This window comes from Ambystoma mexicanum, chromosome 2q, assembly GCF_040938575.1.
Source record: "Ambystoma mexicanum isolate Mex_15411 chromosome 2q, UKY_AmexF1_1, whole genome shotgun sequence".
Lineage (NCBI taxonomy): Eukaryota > Metazoa > Chordata > Amphibia > Caudata > Ambystomatidae > Ambystoma > Ambystoma mexicanum.
Genome location: NC_090924.1, coordinates 1,090,182,706 through 1,090,201,684, shown reverse-complemented (window position 1 = coordinate 1,090,201,684; position 18,979 = coordinate 1,090,182,706). Strand labels below are relative to the sequence as shown.

The window sequence follows — 18,979 nt, the reverse complement described above, 5'->3', positions numbered from 1 at the left end:
CTGGCAGGAGCCCTTTCACCCCACAGCCAGCAGAGGCAGAGCTGCCCGAGTGAGTGTCTGGCAGGAGCCCTTTCACCCCACAGCCAGCAGAGGCAGAGCTGCCTGAGTGAGAGTCTGGCAGGAACCCTTTCACCCCACAGCCAGCAGAGGTAGAGCTGCCTGAGTGAGAGTCTAGCACGAACGCTTTCACCCTACAGCCAACAGAGGTAGAGCGGCTGAAAGGAAGAGTTGTCAGAGAGCTGCATTAAGGGGGCAAGCAAGGGCCACAAGTAAGCCAGAAGACGTTTATATTTAATTTCTGGGGTTCATTAGGTGTGGTTTTATTTTTAACGGCAGACTTTGCTTAATGGGTTGAACTAAGATACTGTAATGCAGTTTCTAGGGGTTTCATTGTACGGTTTGGTATGATGCATTTAGCCGGATAAATGTCCCGAATCTGGCAACAGTTATTTTCTTAATCCTGAGTGGTTCTAAGAACAAATATACAGAGGTCCCATCTTTAAGGGATCAGAAAAACGACTCATCCTAGGTTGTTTTTTGACCCAGATTCTCTGAATTCCTGCTGCTAATTAGTCGTCCTTATATGTTCAGAGGGCGGTGTTGCTGACCTACTTTATAACTTGCAGGACCCATTGTTCTGGCCATTGACTTCCAGTGGAAACTACAGGCTCCACCTTGCATAACAGAAGTACATGTCACCGGTTTTCTCTTTAGGTTCTGTTCCTAAAATACCCCGAATCTATCACTCTTTTTAGGAAATGAGAAGCGCCACCGGCTGTGGCGTTGCCCCTTTAAGGGTACGCACGCGACGGAGTGACGTCAACTCCGTCGCGTGCCTGTTTAAATAAACGGGGCGGCTCCTGGTGACGTCAGTTCACCGGGGAGCCCACACCGACCACATCTCCGTCTCTGTGTCTGATTACCACAGGGGGTGGGGGGCTCACGGAGGCGGCCCATCGGAGACCGCCAACAGTGGCGACGAGACCGGGATCGCTTCCTGGGACACGCGGGGGAGTTTCGACGCAGCGCAGATGATCGCGTCTGAGCGCGCGACGAACTCCGACCGCAGAGAAGGGAGCGACGCACGCGGCTGGCGGCCATTTTGATGAACAGGCCTCGGAGACTCACGGCTTCATAACGAAGCGTCGGAGAGCCATCCGGGCTTAATTTTTGGAAACTTCAGCGGCGGATGGTCGCTGAACACAGCACATGTCAATTTTATGAGGAAACTTTGACAATTTCCACCATTATCGTCGAGCAGAGGCAGGGGAACTCCATGGGGAGCCCGCTGTTGCACTAGGAGTCTGTCCTTTCCTCTACTCAATTTTTGGATACATCATTGTCTGCATGCTGGCTGGAGTGACACTTTCACGGCTAGTGGTGAGTTGCGGCCCCTTTTCTTGCCAATCTTGTGGGGTGCCTGTGCGCTCTCCACCATGAACCAGGATGCTGCTGCTGCTGCTGCTGCTGCTCCTGCTGCTGTGGGTCCAGTACCGCCTGTGCTTCCGCCTGCCCCTCCGCCGAAACCACCGGGGTCCCTACAGCCAATGCCTGAGTTTGATATCTCGGGTGCTCCATCGGGCCTGGGACAGAGGTGGAAGATGTGGATGGATAGGCTGGAGATGTATTTCAGGGCCACCATGGAAACAACGGACGACGGCAAGCTGGCCACCCTCCTGTACTCGGCTGGTCCGGCGGTGCATGAGGTATTTATGTCCCTGCAGCCGGTGGACGGATCGTTTGCTGCGGCAAAGGAGGCACTCCATAACCATTTTCTGCCAATGGCCAATGCGGACTATGAACGTTTTCTTATGGGAACGGCTCGCCAAAAAGATGATGAGACTCTGGATGTATTCGTTGGGCGGCTGCGGCGTCTGGCAGCACCGTGTGCTTGGAATGACCCCGAGGTCATGATTAGGAACCAACTCATTCAGGGGTGCAGCTCTGGGAAACTGAGACGCCAGATCCTGCGGGAGCCGGGCATCACCCTCCCTCGCATCCTAGAACTGGGGAGATGCCACGAGGTCGCTGAACTGCGTGCGACCAGGATGGAAGCGGGTGTTCGCCCAGCCAAGGTGGAGGAGATCTGTGCGGTCGGAAGAGGCCGCGGGTTAAGGCGCCCTATGAACAATCAGAGCCAGCGCGCGCAGGGGTCGAATATCTCCTGCCCGAAGTGTGGCTATGATCTCCCGCACCCCGCGGAGTGCCCGGCGGCGGGAGTCAAGTGTGGCAGATGCGGAGGCCCTGACCACTTCGCCAGAATGTGTAAGTCTGCCGCCCCCAAAATTGTGCCGAGGGGACCAGTTCGAGCCGGTTTCTTCCGGCCCCAGAGGGCCTCCAACGTTGCCCAGGTGGACCAGGGTGACGAAGGAGCCCCTCAGGAGGAGGAGGAGGAGGACGAGGATGAGGAGAATGTGTTCTTCGTGTCCAGTGTGAGCGTGCTCAAGTCCCGCTCCAAAAGACAACCCAGGTGTAACGTGCTGGTTGATGGAAACTCTGTGCCGATGCTAGTGGACACTGGCGCTTCTGTAAATGTAATGGCCCGCCAGCATTACAAGACCATGCTGGCCCCGCCCGTGCTGGCTGCGCCCAGGGCACGTATATTCACCTTCGGCGGGGACCGGCCTTTGCCTCTAGACGGTGTGTTCGTGGCCGATGTGCAGTATGGGGACTCACACATACGGGCTCGATTCTACGTTACACCGGTGAGCGACAACACCCTGCTCTGCTGTGCCGCGGCGGAGGCACTGGGCATCGTCACGTTCGCATACGCAGTATACTTAGAGGACATCCAGGTCCTCCTGGCCAAACATGGATCCCTGTTTGAGGGCATTGGACAGCTGGTGGGTGAGCCAGTCCGGCTCCATATCGATGAATCCATACAACCAGTGGCGCTGAAGCACCGACGGGTCCCTTTCCATCTCAGGGATCTGGTGGATCGTGAACTTGACAACCTCGTGGGGTTGGACATAATTGAAAAGGTTGAAGGACCCACCCCCTGGGTGTCACCCATTGTCATCGCCCGCAAGCCCAAGCAACCCGATGCTGTGAGAATTTGTGTGGACATGCGGCTGCCGAATAAGGCCATAAAGAGGGAGCGACACCTCACCCCCACCATCGATGACATTATTGCGGAGCTGCAGGGTGCAAGGTTTTTCTCCAAGCTCGATCTGAGGTCGGGCTATCATCAGGTGGTCTTGCACCCCGAGTCCAGGTACATTACTACCTTTACCACACATCGGGGTCTTTATCGATATAAAAGACTAAGCTTTGGGGTGTCCTCGGCAGCGGAGGTCTTTCAAAATATAATAAGAGGTGCACTGGCGGATCTGGAGGGCGTCCTTAATATCAGCGACGATATCCTGGTGTACGCCAAATCGGAAACCGAGCATCTGTCACGCCTGTCCAAGACTTTTGAACGGCTACGTCTGCTGGGCCTCACGTTACACAAGGACAAATGCGAATTTCTGAAGACGGAGATCGAATTCTTTGGGTTCGTATTCAAGGCGGATGGGGTGTCACCAGATCCCCGCAAAGTGAGAGACATTAAGGAGGCGCGCCCGCCCGAAAATGTCGCGGAGGTGAGGAGTTTTCTGGGGATGGTCACTTACTGCGGCCGTTTCATCAGAAATCTCGCATCCCGTTCTGAGCCCCTGAGGTCGCTCACCAAGAAGGACACCACCTGGCAGTGGGGCCCTCTGGAACAGGCGGCATTTGACGATATTCGTGGGGCGTTGGCGGCGCATGATACCATGGCATTCTTTGACCCGAGCCTGCAGACGGAGATCGTGGTGGACGCCAGCCCATATGGGCTAGGGGCAGTGCTCACGCAAGTGGGAAAAGATCAGGAGGTCCGGCCAATAGCATATGCCAGCAAGGCCCTGTCTGACACTGAGCAACGTTACTCTCAAATCGAAAGGGAGGCCCTGGCGGTACTGTGGGGCTGTCGGCACTTCCGCCTCTACATTCTGGGGTGTCCTGTGACCGTGGTCACTGACCACAAGCCGCTGTTGCCGATCATGGCGGGCTCGTCATCTCGCCCGCCAGTGAGGATTGAGCGTTGGATGCTCGCCCTGCTGGAGTATGGGGTGTCCTTGACCTATCGTCCCGGTGCCAACAATGCGGCGGACTACCTATCGCGACACCCCAGGAACGACTCGCAGGTGTCGGCGTCGGCGGAGGAAGCCGACAAACACGTCCGCCAGGTCATAGAGAATGCAACACCGAACTCCATGCAGGTGGAGGAACTTGAGGCGGCTTCGAAAGGCGACGAGTGTTTCTCCATCCTGAAGGAGGCCATGCAGAAGGGTGCCTGGAAGACAGTGCTGGAGGCGGTGGAGCGAAGAACCTGTGAGGCCAGGGTCACTCTCGAGCAGTTGTGGAGAGTGAGAGAGGAACTAACATTCTCCGAGTCGGGGCTACTGCTAAGAGGGGAAAGGATCGTAGTGCCCCAGGCCAAAGTGGCACAGGTCATCGCGCTGGCGCACCAAGGGCATCAAGGGGCCCCCAAAACCAAAGCTCGCCTCCGTCAGAAGGTGTGGTTTCCTGAGTTGGAGCGGAAGGTGGAGGCGTTCGTGGCCTCTTGTGTGTGGTGTCAGGCGGCGGCCCCGGCCCAGAAAGAACCATCCATTGAAGCAATGCCCCGCGGGACTCGACCATGGGAAGTGGTGCACGCCGACTCCGGGTCCACATCCAGAGGCACGCATTTTCTAGTGGTGTTAGACGAGTGGTCGAGGTACCCGGAAGTTGAGTTTATAGACTCAGTGGCGTTTGAGAACGTGGTGGTGGCGCTAGAGAAGATATTTGCCACTCATGGCCTCCCCTCGGTGCTGTGCTCGGACAACGGAGCCCCATTCCAGGGGGAGAGTTTCGCAGAACTCATGAAAGAGTATGGAATTCAACACCGGCGGGTCACCCCACTGTGGCCCCGCGCCAACGGGGAGGCCGAGCGAATGATGCGCACCCTCAACAAGGTGTTCCGCATTGCCCATGGAAGAGGGGAGTGTTTGCAGAGGGCTCTGTACGTATTCCTGCGAGGGTACCGCACCACCCCTCATTCGTCTACGGGGGTGGCTCCGGCAGAAGCACTATTCCAGCGGTGCCCGAGAGATGTCATACCGGAGGTGGGAGACAGAGACCCCGCCGTCATCGACAATGAGCAGGTGGAAGAGGACAGACAGGTCAGGACACAGATGGAGAACATCCGGAGGGGGCTCAGACCCCCACACATCGCACTGGGGGATGAGGTGCTGGTAAGAAATCGCCACCCTCATGGTAAACTGTCTCTCACGTATGAACCCGCCCCCCTGGACGTGGTGGCCGTAAAAGGGTCAATGGTGACTGCATCGGATGGAACTTCATCGGTAACCAGGAATGCGTCGTTCTTCAGGAAGATTGGTGACCCCAGAGTGGACAACCCGGACAACCGAGAAGGGGAAGGCGCTCTGGATGAAGGTGGGGGAGAACACGCCGTAGTGGAATCACCCGCTCGAGGCGGACCTGGTCCAGGAACACCAGCCAGGGACGGTGGCAGGAGGTACCCCCTGAGATCAGGGCGTGGGAAACCTGCCCGTCTCAGTGACTATGTTATGGACTGAGCTGGGAGGCTGACCGGGGACTAATGGTCAGGCCTTGACAGGTACACACGGGGGATCCGGGGTGGCTGTCAATAAATGGGGGTTTTTGTTGAAACTTATAGAGTGTTATGTGTCATAGATGTGTGCTAGTTAAGTGCTCCTATTTCCAATTTGTTGTTATGGAAAAGGAGGAGTGTGGCGTTGCCCCTTTAAGGGTACGCACGCGACGGAGTGACGTCAACTCCGTCGCGTGCCTGTTTAAATAAACGGGGCGGCTCCTGGTGACGTCAGTTCACCGGGGAGCCCACACCGACCACATCTCCGTCTCTGTGTCTGATTACCACAGGGGGTGGGGGGCTCACGGAGGCGGCCCATCGGAGACCGCCAACACCGGCCATCTCCTGCATACATTTCTTTAGTGTGTTTCCTTCTCAGGTCGAGCCAGGCGCCATCATAGCGCGTTATTACCCACAGATAGAGCCGCATAAAATGAAGCGCCCAGCATCCTATAGCAGCACTTTCCTATTGTGGAAGCAGTCGAACAGGACAGTAAGAGATTTACATCCATAGTTGATATTCCATAATGCAGATTGCATTTCAGTCTAGTAGCTTGCATCTGCAATACCTTCTAGGTTGCTCACTGTAACTACTACAGTATTTCTTCTTACTTTTTATCTTGATTGTTTATTGTGTATTGGTTAAAACGTGTTCAACCTCAACAATTTCTTTTATACAGAAGTAAACAATGCAATTCTCAAACCACATTAAGATTACATTTAAACGATTATTAGATGATTCCTTACTTGCAAAAAATAAATAAATCCAAAGATAAAAGAAAAATAGAATAAGGAGAGCACAAATTGCTCCCTCGCTCCACTCGAAGTGTTGGAGCTTGAAGTTGGGTCTATACTTTACTTCTATATTGTTGAGAGCTTGGTGGCAGGACAGACCATTTTGTGTTAGATGGGTGTGGGTGTCAAGCCAGAGTGAGTGTCACGAAGGAGCACACATCACTCAAAGCCTTGAGGGTGAAGGGAGATGGTGATTCCTCCAGAGAGAGTTCCCGTGTCCGGACCATGTTCAGGTCAGGGCCGACATGCACATCCTTTGACAGAAGGCACCCTTCTTAAGGTATGCCCATGGCCCTGTGTCTGCGATTGCAGGTTGGGGTCCCCCACCACGTGGAGACGGACACCAAAAGCTTGTCTCTGGATTCCCTTGTGCAGCAATCCAAGAAAGTGCTGGAGTACAGTGAAAGTGACGTAGAGATCAGTGGCCGGTGGAGGAGATGCTGTTTTGCATAATCACTCTAGTGCGTCTTTTATGTTAGTTAACTCCATGTCAGTTGCTTAAATAGATCAATAAATCATCTACCAAACCAATTCGCCCATACTACGTGCTGTTCATTGCTGGTCCCTCTCCGACCTATGGGATGACTAGAGGCACTGTAAAGCTCAAGCCCATGGAGTTCATTTTCGTTTGGGGCATAACGTAAGTTAAAGGTGTAAAAGCCAACGCCTTCCATTCACGTCACACCCCGTTTTCCTTCATTTGTATAGCAGAGAGGGGCGGATCAGAATGTATGATTCAGCTGCCCCCTTCCTCTCCGCCATACAAATAATACTGCATTTGCGCCTACATGGATTTTCATGGCTGCGCAAAGGTTGTGGATTCCTATGGAGTTCACTATCTTTTTACACCAGCAAAAACTAGATGGACTTCATAGGAATCCATTGTAAAGACGGTCTGCTATGCGTCCATGGCAGGAGGTGTTTACTTCATGTGCATGGTGGAGTGCAAAAGGGCATGTTTGCTGCCTTTTGACCCTCCTCATTTGCCCTCTACCGTGCATAGTAAGGCAGCAGTGACCTGTGTATGTTAAAGTGTAAATGTAACAGGTCCCTGTTGGCTTTTTACGAGGAATTCGAAATTGAGCCCCCAGGAGAGGGACTTATCCTTAGATCTGCATAGGGCTGGTAAATAAAACCAGGAATCTGATTGAATATCCAGATGGACCTGGCCTGTAATCCTTCTTTAGTTGCTTAATCTGGGTAGGACCCATAATCATCTAATTCTGTACAGGGAACATGACTTCAAAACATTGAACATGGCATGGAAAGGGAGCGGGCATTATCATTTGCATGGGTCATGTTTGAGGGATGACAGTGTTTGCAAGAAGAAGGCTCTTTGTCTAAGATCAGGTGAACACACTTACGGTCATTCTGATGCAGGTTGTGGGGTAAATTACCAACCAGGGCATTTACAAGCCTTTTCTGATTTTAATGCAGGCAGAGTGGCTGAAATCCAAATGGAATTCTGCTTGGTTTTTGCAAATAAAACAAGTGGAATCAATTGGGATTCACGTAAACACTGGGCCTCATTACGACCCAGGCGGTAAGTTACCGCCTGGGCCGTGACTTTACCACCATGGCGTAAACTACGTTTACGCCATGTTGGTTGGCGGATTTACCGCCCCATTCCAACCTTGGCGGGGCGGTAAATCCCCATTTTCCCATTTACCTTCCCCATTCCCATTTTACCCCATAGGGCATAATGGGAGTGGGGAAGGCGTTAATTACGCCACCGTAAATTACGGTGGCGTAATTAACTCCATGGTCCCTTAGCGCCATGGATTTTAACACCTGCTAAAAGCAGGTGTTAAAATCTCCATGGCGCTAAGGGACCTCGTACTCAGGCGGTAAGGGTCGGCGCTGTTTACGCCGCCGTAAAACCCTTACCGCCTGAGTCGTAATGAGGCCCACTGTCTGCAATGCATGGAGATGTCAGATTGTTTTCTCTATTGGACGTTAATGCAGATTTGCGGCCCATTCCTGAAAAGAATCAAAATCGTACATAGAGGACGGCTTAAACTGAAGTGTACATGTTAGCGATCCTCTCACTGCAATTTACGGGCCAATCAAAAATGAGGGTTATCACCAATTTGGTTGAAAGTAAATTGGTTAAGAAAATGATACCAATTTCTTTGACCACATTCTTACTGTAAATAGGTAGATGGATGGGTAGGTGTCCGGTAAATTGAAGGGGATGAGGAGGAGGTAGTGGAGTGGGCGTGCTAGGTGTAACCCCTGCATTTTGGGGTACAACATTTTATTACAAAATTTGACCATTTTACTTTCGACCAAAAACATTTGGTGATCAAGTATAGATCTAAAATGAACCCGACTGTCTTAGTTGTGCTGGTATAGATGTTTGCGGAATGGTGTGTATTTGGTCCTTTCTGAATCGAAGCGGGGATGCGGCCAGGTCCGTTCCGGAATCCGATTTTAAGTGGGGTCTTGCGCCAGAGTCTTTCAGAGGAAAGGGGTCTTGCCGAACTGCATTTCCAAAGTGGCTTCAGTTAAACTGCAAGCTGCTCCGTCAGGTAGAAGGTTTGTTTTGGTCATCACTGCTTTATAAAGGATACAGCAGGATTTGATCAGAATTTGCGCTTGCAGCCATTGAAGTGCGAACACGATTATGTCCTGTCTAGAGTGCCTTTTAATGTGATGTGTAGCTGTCCATGATCCTGTTTTTGTGGGGTCAAGAGATGGCTCTGCAGGTATAGGAGTACAATGCTGCACCTGTGGCAACAGTAATCTGAGGGTTAGTTTGAAAGATGTAGGGTTTACTTTTGCAGAGAAGGAATAGTTCAGACCATGTGGTGTGTGTGTGTGTTTGTTTTGGTGGTGTGTGTTTTGAGGGTTTTGTTGTTGTGGAAGCTGGAAGATTTGGTGCAGTGGGACATGAGTTTAGAGAATCCTGTCAGAGTAATGCTTGTGAGCCATGGCTGTGTGCCTGGAGTTTTAAGCCATGTGTGCTCCGTTTTTGGGTTCAGCTTGACATCCAGGTTTGAATTAGGGAGAGAGAAGATTGGAAGCAGTGGATGCCCGCATTTCACAATCCTTTAAGGTGGAACTGTGTGTCGTCAGCCCATTTGGTGGATATGGAGGTGAAGGGGATGCAACCCTGTGGAATGGGCCACAGAGGGAATTTGCAGTGGCCCATTTGGACAATATTCCACGAAGCTGTTTAATAATAAGGATATCTTTCCCCCCAAAAAATGGACTATTATACTTTCATCTAGTGTCATGTTGTAAGTTAACATTGGTCAAATATCATTATTAGGAAGGGACATAGAGAAAGGTTATACATCTGAGCACTTGTGATTGGTTTTTAAGCAAGGAGAGGATGTTGAAAGAGAACACCATTCTCTGAGCAGCGGCCAGCAATTCTACGGTTTAGAGGAGATAACACAAATCACAGTTTACATCAACAAATCTAAGAGATGTCTATGGGTGTGAGGGATGAAGTCACATGCAAAAGAAAACCTCCTATAGTTGAGGCATGCAAAAACACATCTATATGGGTTGAACCTCTAACACTGTAGATTTAGTTCTCCAGCATGGGGTCTGGCATGGATTCACATGCTCATGAATATTCCCCGTCGTCAGGCTGGGAATCCTCGGTAAAGAAAAAATTAGTTTCTGAACTGTCTTTCTACTAATAACCAATCACTGGTCTCTGGGTCATACTGCCCCCAGCCAATGACTGCCCTCTACCTAAGCCCTCCTCTGGCAGCCATCTTCAGATTTTTACCACACGTTCAAGTGTTGGGAATCCTCATGCTGTAGCTCTCGAGCTTTTATTGCGTATTGCGTTTTTTCAAAGAGTTTACTCTTATTTTTTCGGTCTATTCGAACCTCAAGCTCCACCGATTCTTCTTCCAATCAATGGGGACCAGTTTCGGAATTTTTCTACACCCCTCAAGGGCGGATTTTCGTCGAATTACAATTCTTGGAGTATTCCGGAAGACCTTAGAGGCCTACCCCCATCGGATATGGCCCAGGACAAAGGAGGTTCGCCACCTACTGGATCTAAACTGTTCTGGAACTGCCCAAGATGTGGGCTACAGCATGTCTTCAAGGAAGATGAGCACTCCTGGTCCCTCTACTGCCTTCACAACGACAAGTCGCATGTGGAGGAGGACAGTGCGTTCTGTAAGAACATGTCTGTCCGGACAATGAAGGACCGTTGTATTTGGCTCACCAACTGGCTGGAGGGGAAGAGCCCAGCAGCAGGTGAGAAGAAGAAGTCGGAGCGGTCTTCTAAGTCCTTTGAGGGCTCTCCGGCGACGAGGGCCCAACAAAAGGAAAAGCACTGGTTCAGGCTCCTTGGCTGCCAGGCAGGGAGCGATGTCACTGATGCCATCATCCACGAGCCAACGCTCTGGCTCAGGGAAAAGGAAGTCAGAGAACCCGGGTAAGCTTCGGTAGAAGCCTTGGTCGATTCTGACAGAGAAAGCCAAGGGGGTACGAGGTGGTGACCCTCCCCCTAAGGTGAAGGCTTCAGACGCGCCCATGGTCGTGAAGGCCCTGATTCACCCGGCGAAGGCCTCGATCGAAGGAGTCCTGGCGGCCCTGGCGAAGCCTGTGGAGGCTACCCCATTGGAGAAGACTTCCGGGTCTAGAGTTTCCCTGCCACCCCAGAGGGAATAATCTTTCCAGCCTATCGAGAAGACCCCTGTGAAACCCCAGGAGGAGAAAGAGGGGGGGCACGGTAGCCGTAACGGACATGAGGGTGACCTGGCTGGCGTCAAAAAGATCCTGGACAAGAAGTTCGAGGAAGTCAGGTCCTACGGGAGGGATACTGACGAGGCGGACGTGGAGAGCAATGGTGGAGCCGAGGAGCCGTGGAGGAAACGGAGGAAAACGTGCCCCAGCCGTCGCTCCCGTCTCAACCGATGCCTACGCCACAGGACAATTCAGGTGCAATCTTGATGGCTTTGCAGACCCTGTGGACGGAGATAAGGACAAGGTTGACCTAACCCCCAGCAGACGATCCAGCAGCGCCTGGACCGTCAGGGAGCCCACCGAACAAGCAGAGGCGAATCCATCCTCCCCCTCCCTTCGATCCTCCCCCTCCCTTCCATCCTTCACCTCCATCCCCTCCAACGAGGGATGATACGGGAACGGAGACGGCGACAACGGGGACAGATGACGACAGTGGTGACAACGGGATGGATCTCCCTTCACCTCCTGCCCGGGCCTCCCCACCTGATGAAATTAGCTCCTTTCACGCCATGATCGGCAGGGCATCAGAGCTTTTCCAGCTATGCCCTGAGGAGCAGAAGAAGGAAGGTTTCCTCTACCAATGACGGGAGGCCAAGAGCAAGACCGTCCTCTCAGTCCTGTTACTGGACGACATCTGGGACAAAGGACTGGCACTGCTGAAGAACCCTTCCACGGCTCCTGCAAAGAGTGACTGGTACGTGAAGAAGTACCGGGTCCCAGACTCTGCCCCTATGTGCCTCAGATCACACATCGAAGACCATCCGACTGCTCATGGTTCTGGGATTCTCGATCAACTTCGCAAAATCCCACTTGGTACCGTCGCAAGATGACCTGTTCCTGGGAGCCAGACTCGACACAGTGGCGCGGTTGGCTTCACCGTCAGAGGAAAGGACGAAGGCCATCTGGGCAAGGTACAACGGCTGTTGACCATGGAAGTGGCCAGGGTGAGGTCCATCAAGTCCCTACTCGGCATTTTCAACCAGTATCTGGCACTTCTCGCCCACCGCATCGCCGCTCTCTGCCCCAACTTTCAGTGCTATGCGGATGATACCCAGCTCATCTTCAGGCTAACCTCGGCCTCCTCTTCTCCTTCCCTCATCTCTAACTGTCTTTCTGCTATCCAGGAATGGTGTGCCGCCAACGACCTCTGCCTTAATGCCAGTAAGACTGAGATTCTACTCATCGGCACACCCACTCCCTCCTTCCCTGCAGCTCTCTGGCCGGCCTCTCTTGGCCCTCTTCCTGCTCCTACCTGCAAGGCAAAAAACCTTGGGGTCATCTTCGACTCTACACTCTCCTTCTCTCCTCACATATCTGACGTCTCTAGGAAGTCACACTACCAGCTACACCTCCTCAGAGGTATCCTTCCTTTCCTCTCCTTCCCCCAGAAGCTCACTATCTCTAGAGCCCTGATTCTCTCGAAGCTGGACTACTGTAACAACCTCTATATTAATCTGCCCGCCTCTACTCTCCGCCCTTTGCAACTTATCCAGAACAGTGCTGCAAGACTTGTCCTTGGCCTCAAGCCCAAGGACCGTATCTCTCCAGGACTGAAATCACTACACTGGCTCCCAGTGACTGCGAGGATCAAGTTCAAAACCCTCTGCATTGTCCACAAGGCCGCCTGGGGCCTTGGGCCAAAATACCTTCAACTCTCTCTTCCTAAATATCTTCCTTCTCTAGCTCTTCGCTCATCCGCCTCCAACTCCCTCAGGGTCAGCCGCTTCTCCAAACAACGAGTTGGGGGCAGATCTCTCTCCTCTGCAGGGGCCTCCCTCTGGAACAGCCTTCCTGCCTCCTTGAAACTTGAGGAGAACCATCTCTGGTTCCGGAAGCACCTCAAAACCTTCCTCTTTGCCTCTGCTTTCTCTCCCCCTCTCCCCTGCTAAAATTACTGAAACTGCACTGAATCTGCAACTGGGCCACTCACCGTTCTCGGTCCCTGCCCAGCCACTCTCCCCTGCACTGCCTCCCGGGCAACCCCTGCACTACGGGACTGTGTCTGTATCCCTACAGCCCCCCTTCCCTAGCACTTGTCTACACTTACCTCCCACTTGCCACAAGCTGGCCCTTGTTATTTATAATGTTTTTTGCTTATAGCCCTGTACTGCACTTTCCCCTCTCCCTTTCCCTTTGCACTTTTCCCTTCCCCTCTACCCCTGCACTTGCCCGATCTATATGACACCTGGCCTAGTAGGATCGTTGTCTGTCTCCCCCCTGCTCCCCCCCGCCTCGTCGCGCCTTGAAACACTTGCGTGTAGGCGCGCTACAAATTCCATATCATATCATATCATATCATATCATATCATATCGTATTGTGCATCTACCTCGTGCATCTATGCAGGTTGCGGATGTGGCCACTGCAGGAGTTCCTCGATGCCCGTTGGACGCAAGCGACGGGCAGCTTCGAAGACAAGATCTCCTTCAACAAGACGTTCCATCAAGCGATCCGGTGGTGGGGCTCCTGGCGCGCCCCTCGCCGCGGGCATGGACATCCAGACCCCAGCGCATCAGGAGATGGTGATGACGGACGCCACCCTGGAGGGATGGGGAGCACACACCAGAGATCTCCACACAAGAGGCCTTTGGCTCCCGGAGGAGAGGTCCCTGCACATCAACGTCCTGGAGCTCTGGGCCGTGTTCTGGGCCCTCAGGTCTTTCCTTCCATCCCTCAAGGGCAAAGTGGTACGGATCTTCACCGACAACACCACCACGATGTTCTACATCCAGAAGCAGGGGGGCACTAGATCCCCAGCCCTATACAAGGAAGCGCAGGATCTGTGATACTTGCCCGTCGCCCAGGGGATGTTCCTGGTACCTTTTCGTCTGGCAGGAGTGAAAAACACTGTTGCCGACTCACTCAGCAGGGAGCTGCGCTCTTGCCGCGAGTGGGAACTTCAGCAGGATCAAGTGGACCTCCTATTCCGACAATGGAGCAGTCTCCAGATCGACCTGTTCACGACGGCGGCGAACACCAAATGCCGGAGGTTCGCCAGCAGGTTTCCCCAGTCGGGGAACATGGGCGATGCATTCTCCTTCCCCTGGGACGGCCTGTTCCTGTACGTGTTCCCATCGTTGCCATTGCTTCTGCGACTCATCAATCAACTCAGACGGTCCCGGTGCAGGATGATCCTCGTTGCACCGGCGTGGCCGAGGCAGATATGGTTCCCGGACCTTCTGGACTTATCAGCGTCCCCCCCAGTTGAACTGCCGACGGATGCAGATCTTCACGCCAGGGGAGGAGGCGCCATCCTACACTACGACCTGGGATCACTGAAACCTGCAGACCTGACTCCTGGAGCACTAGAGTTCGGATACTATAATATCCCAGAGGACTGCAAGGAGGTACTTGCAAAGGCCAGGGCCTCCTCGACTCTTAAGTGCTATGGACATAAGTGGAAGAGGTTCTCTGTCTGGTGCCGTGCACAGAAGATCAACCCTCTACGGATTACGGCCCCACAAGTGCTGCCATACTTGCTGTCACTGGCCAAGGCGGGGCTGGCACATGCCTCCACCAGGATCCACCTGGCAGCTATCTCCCGCTACACCAGAACTCTGAGGCGGTCATCGCTGTGGTCTCACCGCCTGGTGAAGGAGTTCATGAAAGGACTGTTCCACTCGTTCCCGCCGGTGAAGGCTCTGGCCCCGGCGTGGGAGCTCAACGTGGTGCTGACCATGCTCATGGGTCCACTATTCGATCCCTTGCACTTGGCACTGCTGAAGTTCCTATCGTGGAAGACAGCATTTCTTGTGGCCATCACCTCTGCACGAGTGTGAGAGATCAAGGCCCTCTCCTGTAAACCTCCATATCTGACATTCCACGAGACGAGGGTAGTGCTGAGGACGCACTCCTCCTTCATGCCCAAGGTGCCATCGGACTTCCATCTCAACGAGCCCTTGGTGTTACCTGTTTTCTTCCCGTCACCTTGGTCGCCAGCTGAGAGGACTTTGCACTCGCTGGATGTGGCTAGAGCGCTGAAGTTCTACGTGGACCGCACGAAGAGTCTTCGGAAGACATCACAGCTGTTTGTGAATTTTGGACCTGTGAACCAAGGGAAGGACCTCTCGAAGGCTTCCATTTCCAGATGGCTCTCCGGCTGCATCATGCACTGTCACCGGTTGGCAAACCGACCGTTGCCCGGCCATCCGAGAGCCCATTCAACCAGAGCGATCACTGCTACCACAGCGTTCCTGTCTGGTGTGTCCCTGCTGGACATCTGCAGGGCTGCTGCGTGGAGGTCGACACACACCTTCACGAGATTCTACTGTGTCAACTGGGAGTCCAGGGTGGAGTCCAGAGTCGGCCAGGCAGTGTTGCGCAACCTGTTCGCTTGAAGGTGAGCCTGGTGAGGAGGTAAGAGATGCTTAATGTTGAGTTGTTGAAATGCTTAATGTTGATCCTTGCCACCTCCCGTGGTTGTGCATGTGTGTACTGCTATGTATTCTTGTATTCATGAGCATGTGAATCCATGCCAGACCCCATGCTGGAGAAGGAACAAGTTACTTACCTGCAACTGTTGTTCTCCAGCATGGGTCTGGCATGGATTGACATGCGAACCCTCCCTCCAACCCCTCTGCGGCTCTTCTCTTGGTCCTACTGCCACCTTACGTGCTACCAAATCTGAAGATGGCTACCAGAGGAGGGGCTAAGGTAGAAGGCAGTCATTGGCTGGGGGCAGTATGACCCAGAGACAAGTGATTGGTTATTAGTAGAAAGACAGTTCAGAAACGAAACTGAAACTGCTTTTTTCTTTACCGAGGATTCCCAGCCTGACGATGGGGAATATTCATGAGCATGTGAATCCATGCCAGACCCATGCTGGAGAACAACAGTTACAGGTAAGTAACTTGTTCCTTATACAGTGGTACAGTTAAGTGAAAATAGGCTATCTGTTCAGAAACCATAAGGAAAATACTTTACAGGATATGGAACTGGAAACACCAACCCAACAAACCCTTCCATACTCTGAGACAGTCTTCTTATCCAGTCACAACATAATGAGCTATATTGATTCTCAGATGATAAGGGTATGAGCAAGATGCTGTTCCCCAACTAGTGTCATCCTCAACCAGTATTAGAGTTTGGTGATGAAGAGCAAACATAGTAATAATTCAGTATTTAATTAGTGGAATGGGAAGCTTCGTAATGGAGCATGAACTCCCATTTACTCATGGTTTGTTGACATTTTCTTTGGACGCTTGGTTTCCTCTTGCCCCATTTGACATTCTTGTATTTTAACACGATCGTCAGTAATAATATTTGATAACTTCTAGCAATCACAATACCTTTTTGCTAATGTAGTGCCACAAATATTTTCAGTAGCTCTAGGATCATTGTTAAGTAAAACTCCATGGCCATGTCCAAGACTGCAGGTACAGTGAAAAGATGCTAACACATCGCTTATGGAATAGTATCTTGCGTTGGCCTCCTGATCAATGAAGTGTATAGTTTTGTTTCGGTATTGTAGATTTATTTTTAAATCTGTGCTTTTTTGTTTTTCAGTGGTTGCAGATAGTTTATGCTTCTATTGGCACGCTCGTCTTTGCTATTGTAAGTATCTCTATTTGTGTTATTGTCACATATTTGTAGACCTGTCTTTTGTAAATCTAATTTCAAAATACTTCTGCGTACCTTTTAAATTAATCAGAATGGGTGCTGTTCTTCAGTATTTCATCCTCCATGGATGTTATGTGGATTTATACCGTGCATGGACTCCAGCCGCTCACGTGGCTCTGTACGAAAAGGAGGTAGAGTTGGTTAGAGAGGGCGAGGGGTATAGGATAGAATTTGTGCTCATCTGTTGATGCATGCAGAACTAGGAGGAACTGGCGTCTGTGTGTGTGAGCTTTCTGGGAGTGCTTTGTTATGTGCACTGGACTTGTTGTGTCCATTAGGGTGGCGTCCAGTGTCTGAGTTGTTTGCAGGTATTGGGTTTCTAGTATGATTATAGGGGGCATTGGGGTGGCTTGCAAGTTTGTTGGTGAGTTGTTTTATTAGCCCTTCGGTTGTGCGTAGTACGTGAGAGGTGTGAGGGTGTGAAGACGACAAAGGGGTTGTTGGTTTCAGGTGATCTCTAGCTGGTGAGTAGTTTTATTGTCAGTTCTTTCTTCTATATTGTCCCGTGTTTGCTTTGGTCCTGCTGTATGATCTGCAGAGTGGCGCGTCTAAACTAAATCTAAACAAATACATCCGTACAATTCAAGTGTGGGTAGATTCAAAAGCAGCGGACACCAGATCAGTACGGTTCTATTGTGGCTAAATTCAAGAGCAGCAGATTGCATTTGTACTCTGGCTAAATTCAAAAGCAGCAGGTTTTAATTCTAGTGCTGCTGAATTCAAAGGCAGCGTTAATTAACTCAGTATTTGTATTGTGGTAAAATTCTAAAGCAAGTGTGGCTAGACATCATGTTCTCGTTTCACTTTTCCCTGATTCCCTGATATGTCCTGTTTGTGTTGCTGTGATAAACCCTTTCTTCTTTCCCGGCTTACGAACCTCAATATCTAGATGTTGCCAGGTGTCTAGCCCAAAGATTTTGCTAACAACATCAGTATTATGACTCATGAGGGCGTGGCCTGGAGCCGATGGCATACAGAGGCTGAATAGCCGAGCTCTGGCCGAGACGCCGTTTCTTGATCCTTTTTGCCGGTACAAGAAGTGCCCACGACCACGAAAAGCTGATGCAGAGGTGGGAGAAGCTGACCCCGACACAACCTGCTTGACCAACTGGGAAAATTGGACCCGCTGGTCGGCGAAATTGTCCTCGAATCATCCTCCCTCCTCCGCTTCCATACGCATCCAAGATGGCGCCCTGCGCCACTTAGCGGGAACTCCGAGAAGGGAGTCGCCATCACACGACATCCGGGGAATAAGGTGGCCAGATCGAGCAGAGACAACACAATGGAGCACGATCGCATGCAGAACATCGAAAGGGAGAGCCCTCACCCTGCTTTTCACCGCTGGGCGAGGCCCCGCCACAGCGGCACCTGCACACCTGAGGTACACTACGCAGGCTCAGCCGTAGCCGTGGACTGCCCGCTGAGGGCGCACACCACCACCGGAGGTTCCTCCCCAGCGTAGCCCCGAGGCACAGGACAGCGAGAGCCAGCTGCAGAGCGCGACTACGGCGCCCCCAGACCTCCCTGCCCCGGCGAGTCGGACGCTCAGAGGTAAGGGCACCGACGGCGACTTCACAGATATAGTGGCAGCACCTCTACTCCCCTGCAGATTCGGATTCATTGACTCTTGACACCTTACTCTACGGGGAGACGGCTGACATCCCCACCGGTAACTCATCTAGAGTGTCCCAGGGGCAGCATCACCGAGACTCCAAAATGGCTGCCAGGAACAAAGCGAAAGCAGCTACCATGGACTCATTTGTATCCGCCAAGCCAAAAACCCCCATACAGGCTCGCTCTTGTGCCCCAGAGATTACCCACACGAAAGAGGGGGAATCCACGGATAACCACCCCCAAATATTGGAGGCTATTGCTTCATTGAGGACACACGTTGACTCTAAGATCGACGAATTTAAAATGGACATTCAACTCATGCGTCAGGACGCCCGCAAATTAACCGAGAGGGTGACAAACACCGAGGCTTCAATAGAAGAAACAGCTGGGGCCACAACAGTCTTGAAGTCCAAGGTTGCAGACCTGGAGAAGAAAGTGGCTATCCTAGAGGAGAAGTCCGAGGAGGCCGAAGGTCAGGCTAGACGGGGCAACATTAGGATACTAGGAGTACCAGAAGGAGACGAAGGCCCAAACACTACAGCCTACATAGAATCCTTACTGCAGCAAGAGATTGGGGCCGGGAAACTGTCGCAAGGATTCGT

The 18,979-nt window shown here is 52.1% G+C and overlaps 1 protein-coding gene across 2 annotated transcripts in view; it reads left to right on the top strand.

Annotated features, from left to right (window-relative positions):
• The window catches only part of LOC138569960 (protein lifeguard 1-like), a 969,207-nt gene that overhangs the window by 828,387 nt on the left and 121,841 nt on the right, over positions 1-18,979 (top strand). For both annotated transcript variants that reach the window (XM_069648440.1, XM_069648439.1), the window contains one exon: positions 16,650-16,697. In XM_069648440.1, coding sequence (XP_069504541.1) covers positions 16,650-16,697 — 48 coding nt within the window. The remainder of the gene's footprint in view (positions 1-16,649; positions 16,698-18,979) is intronic.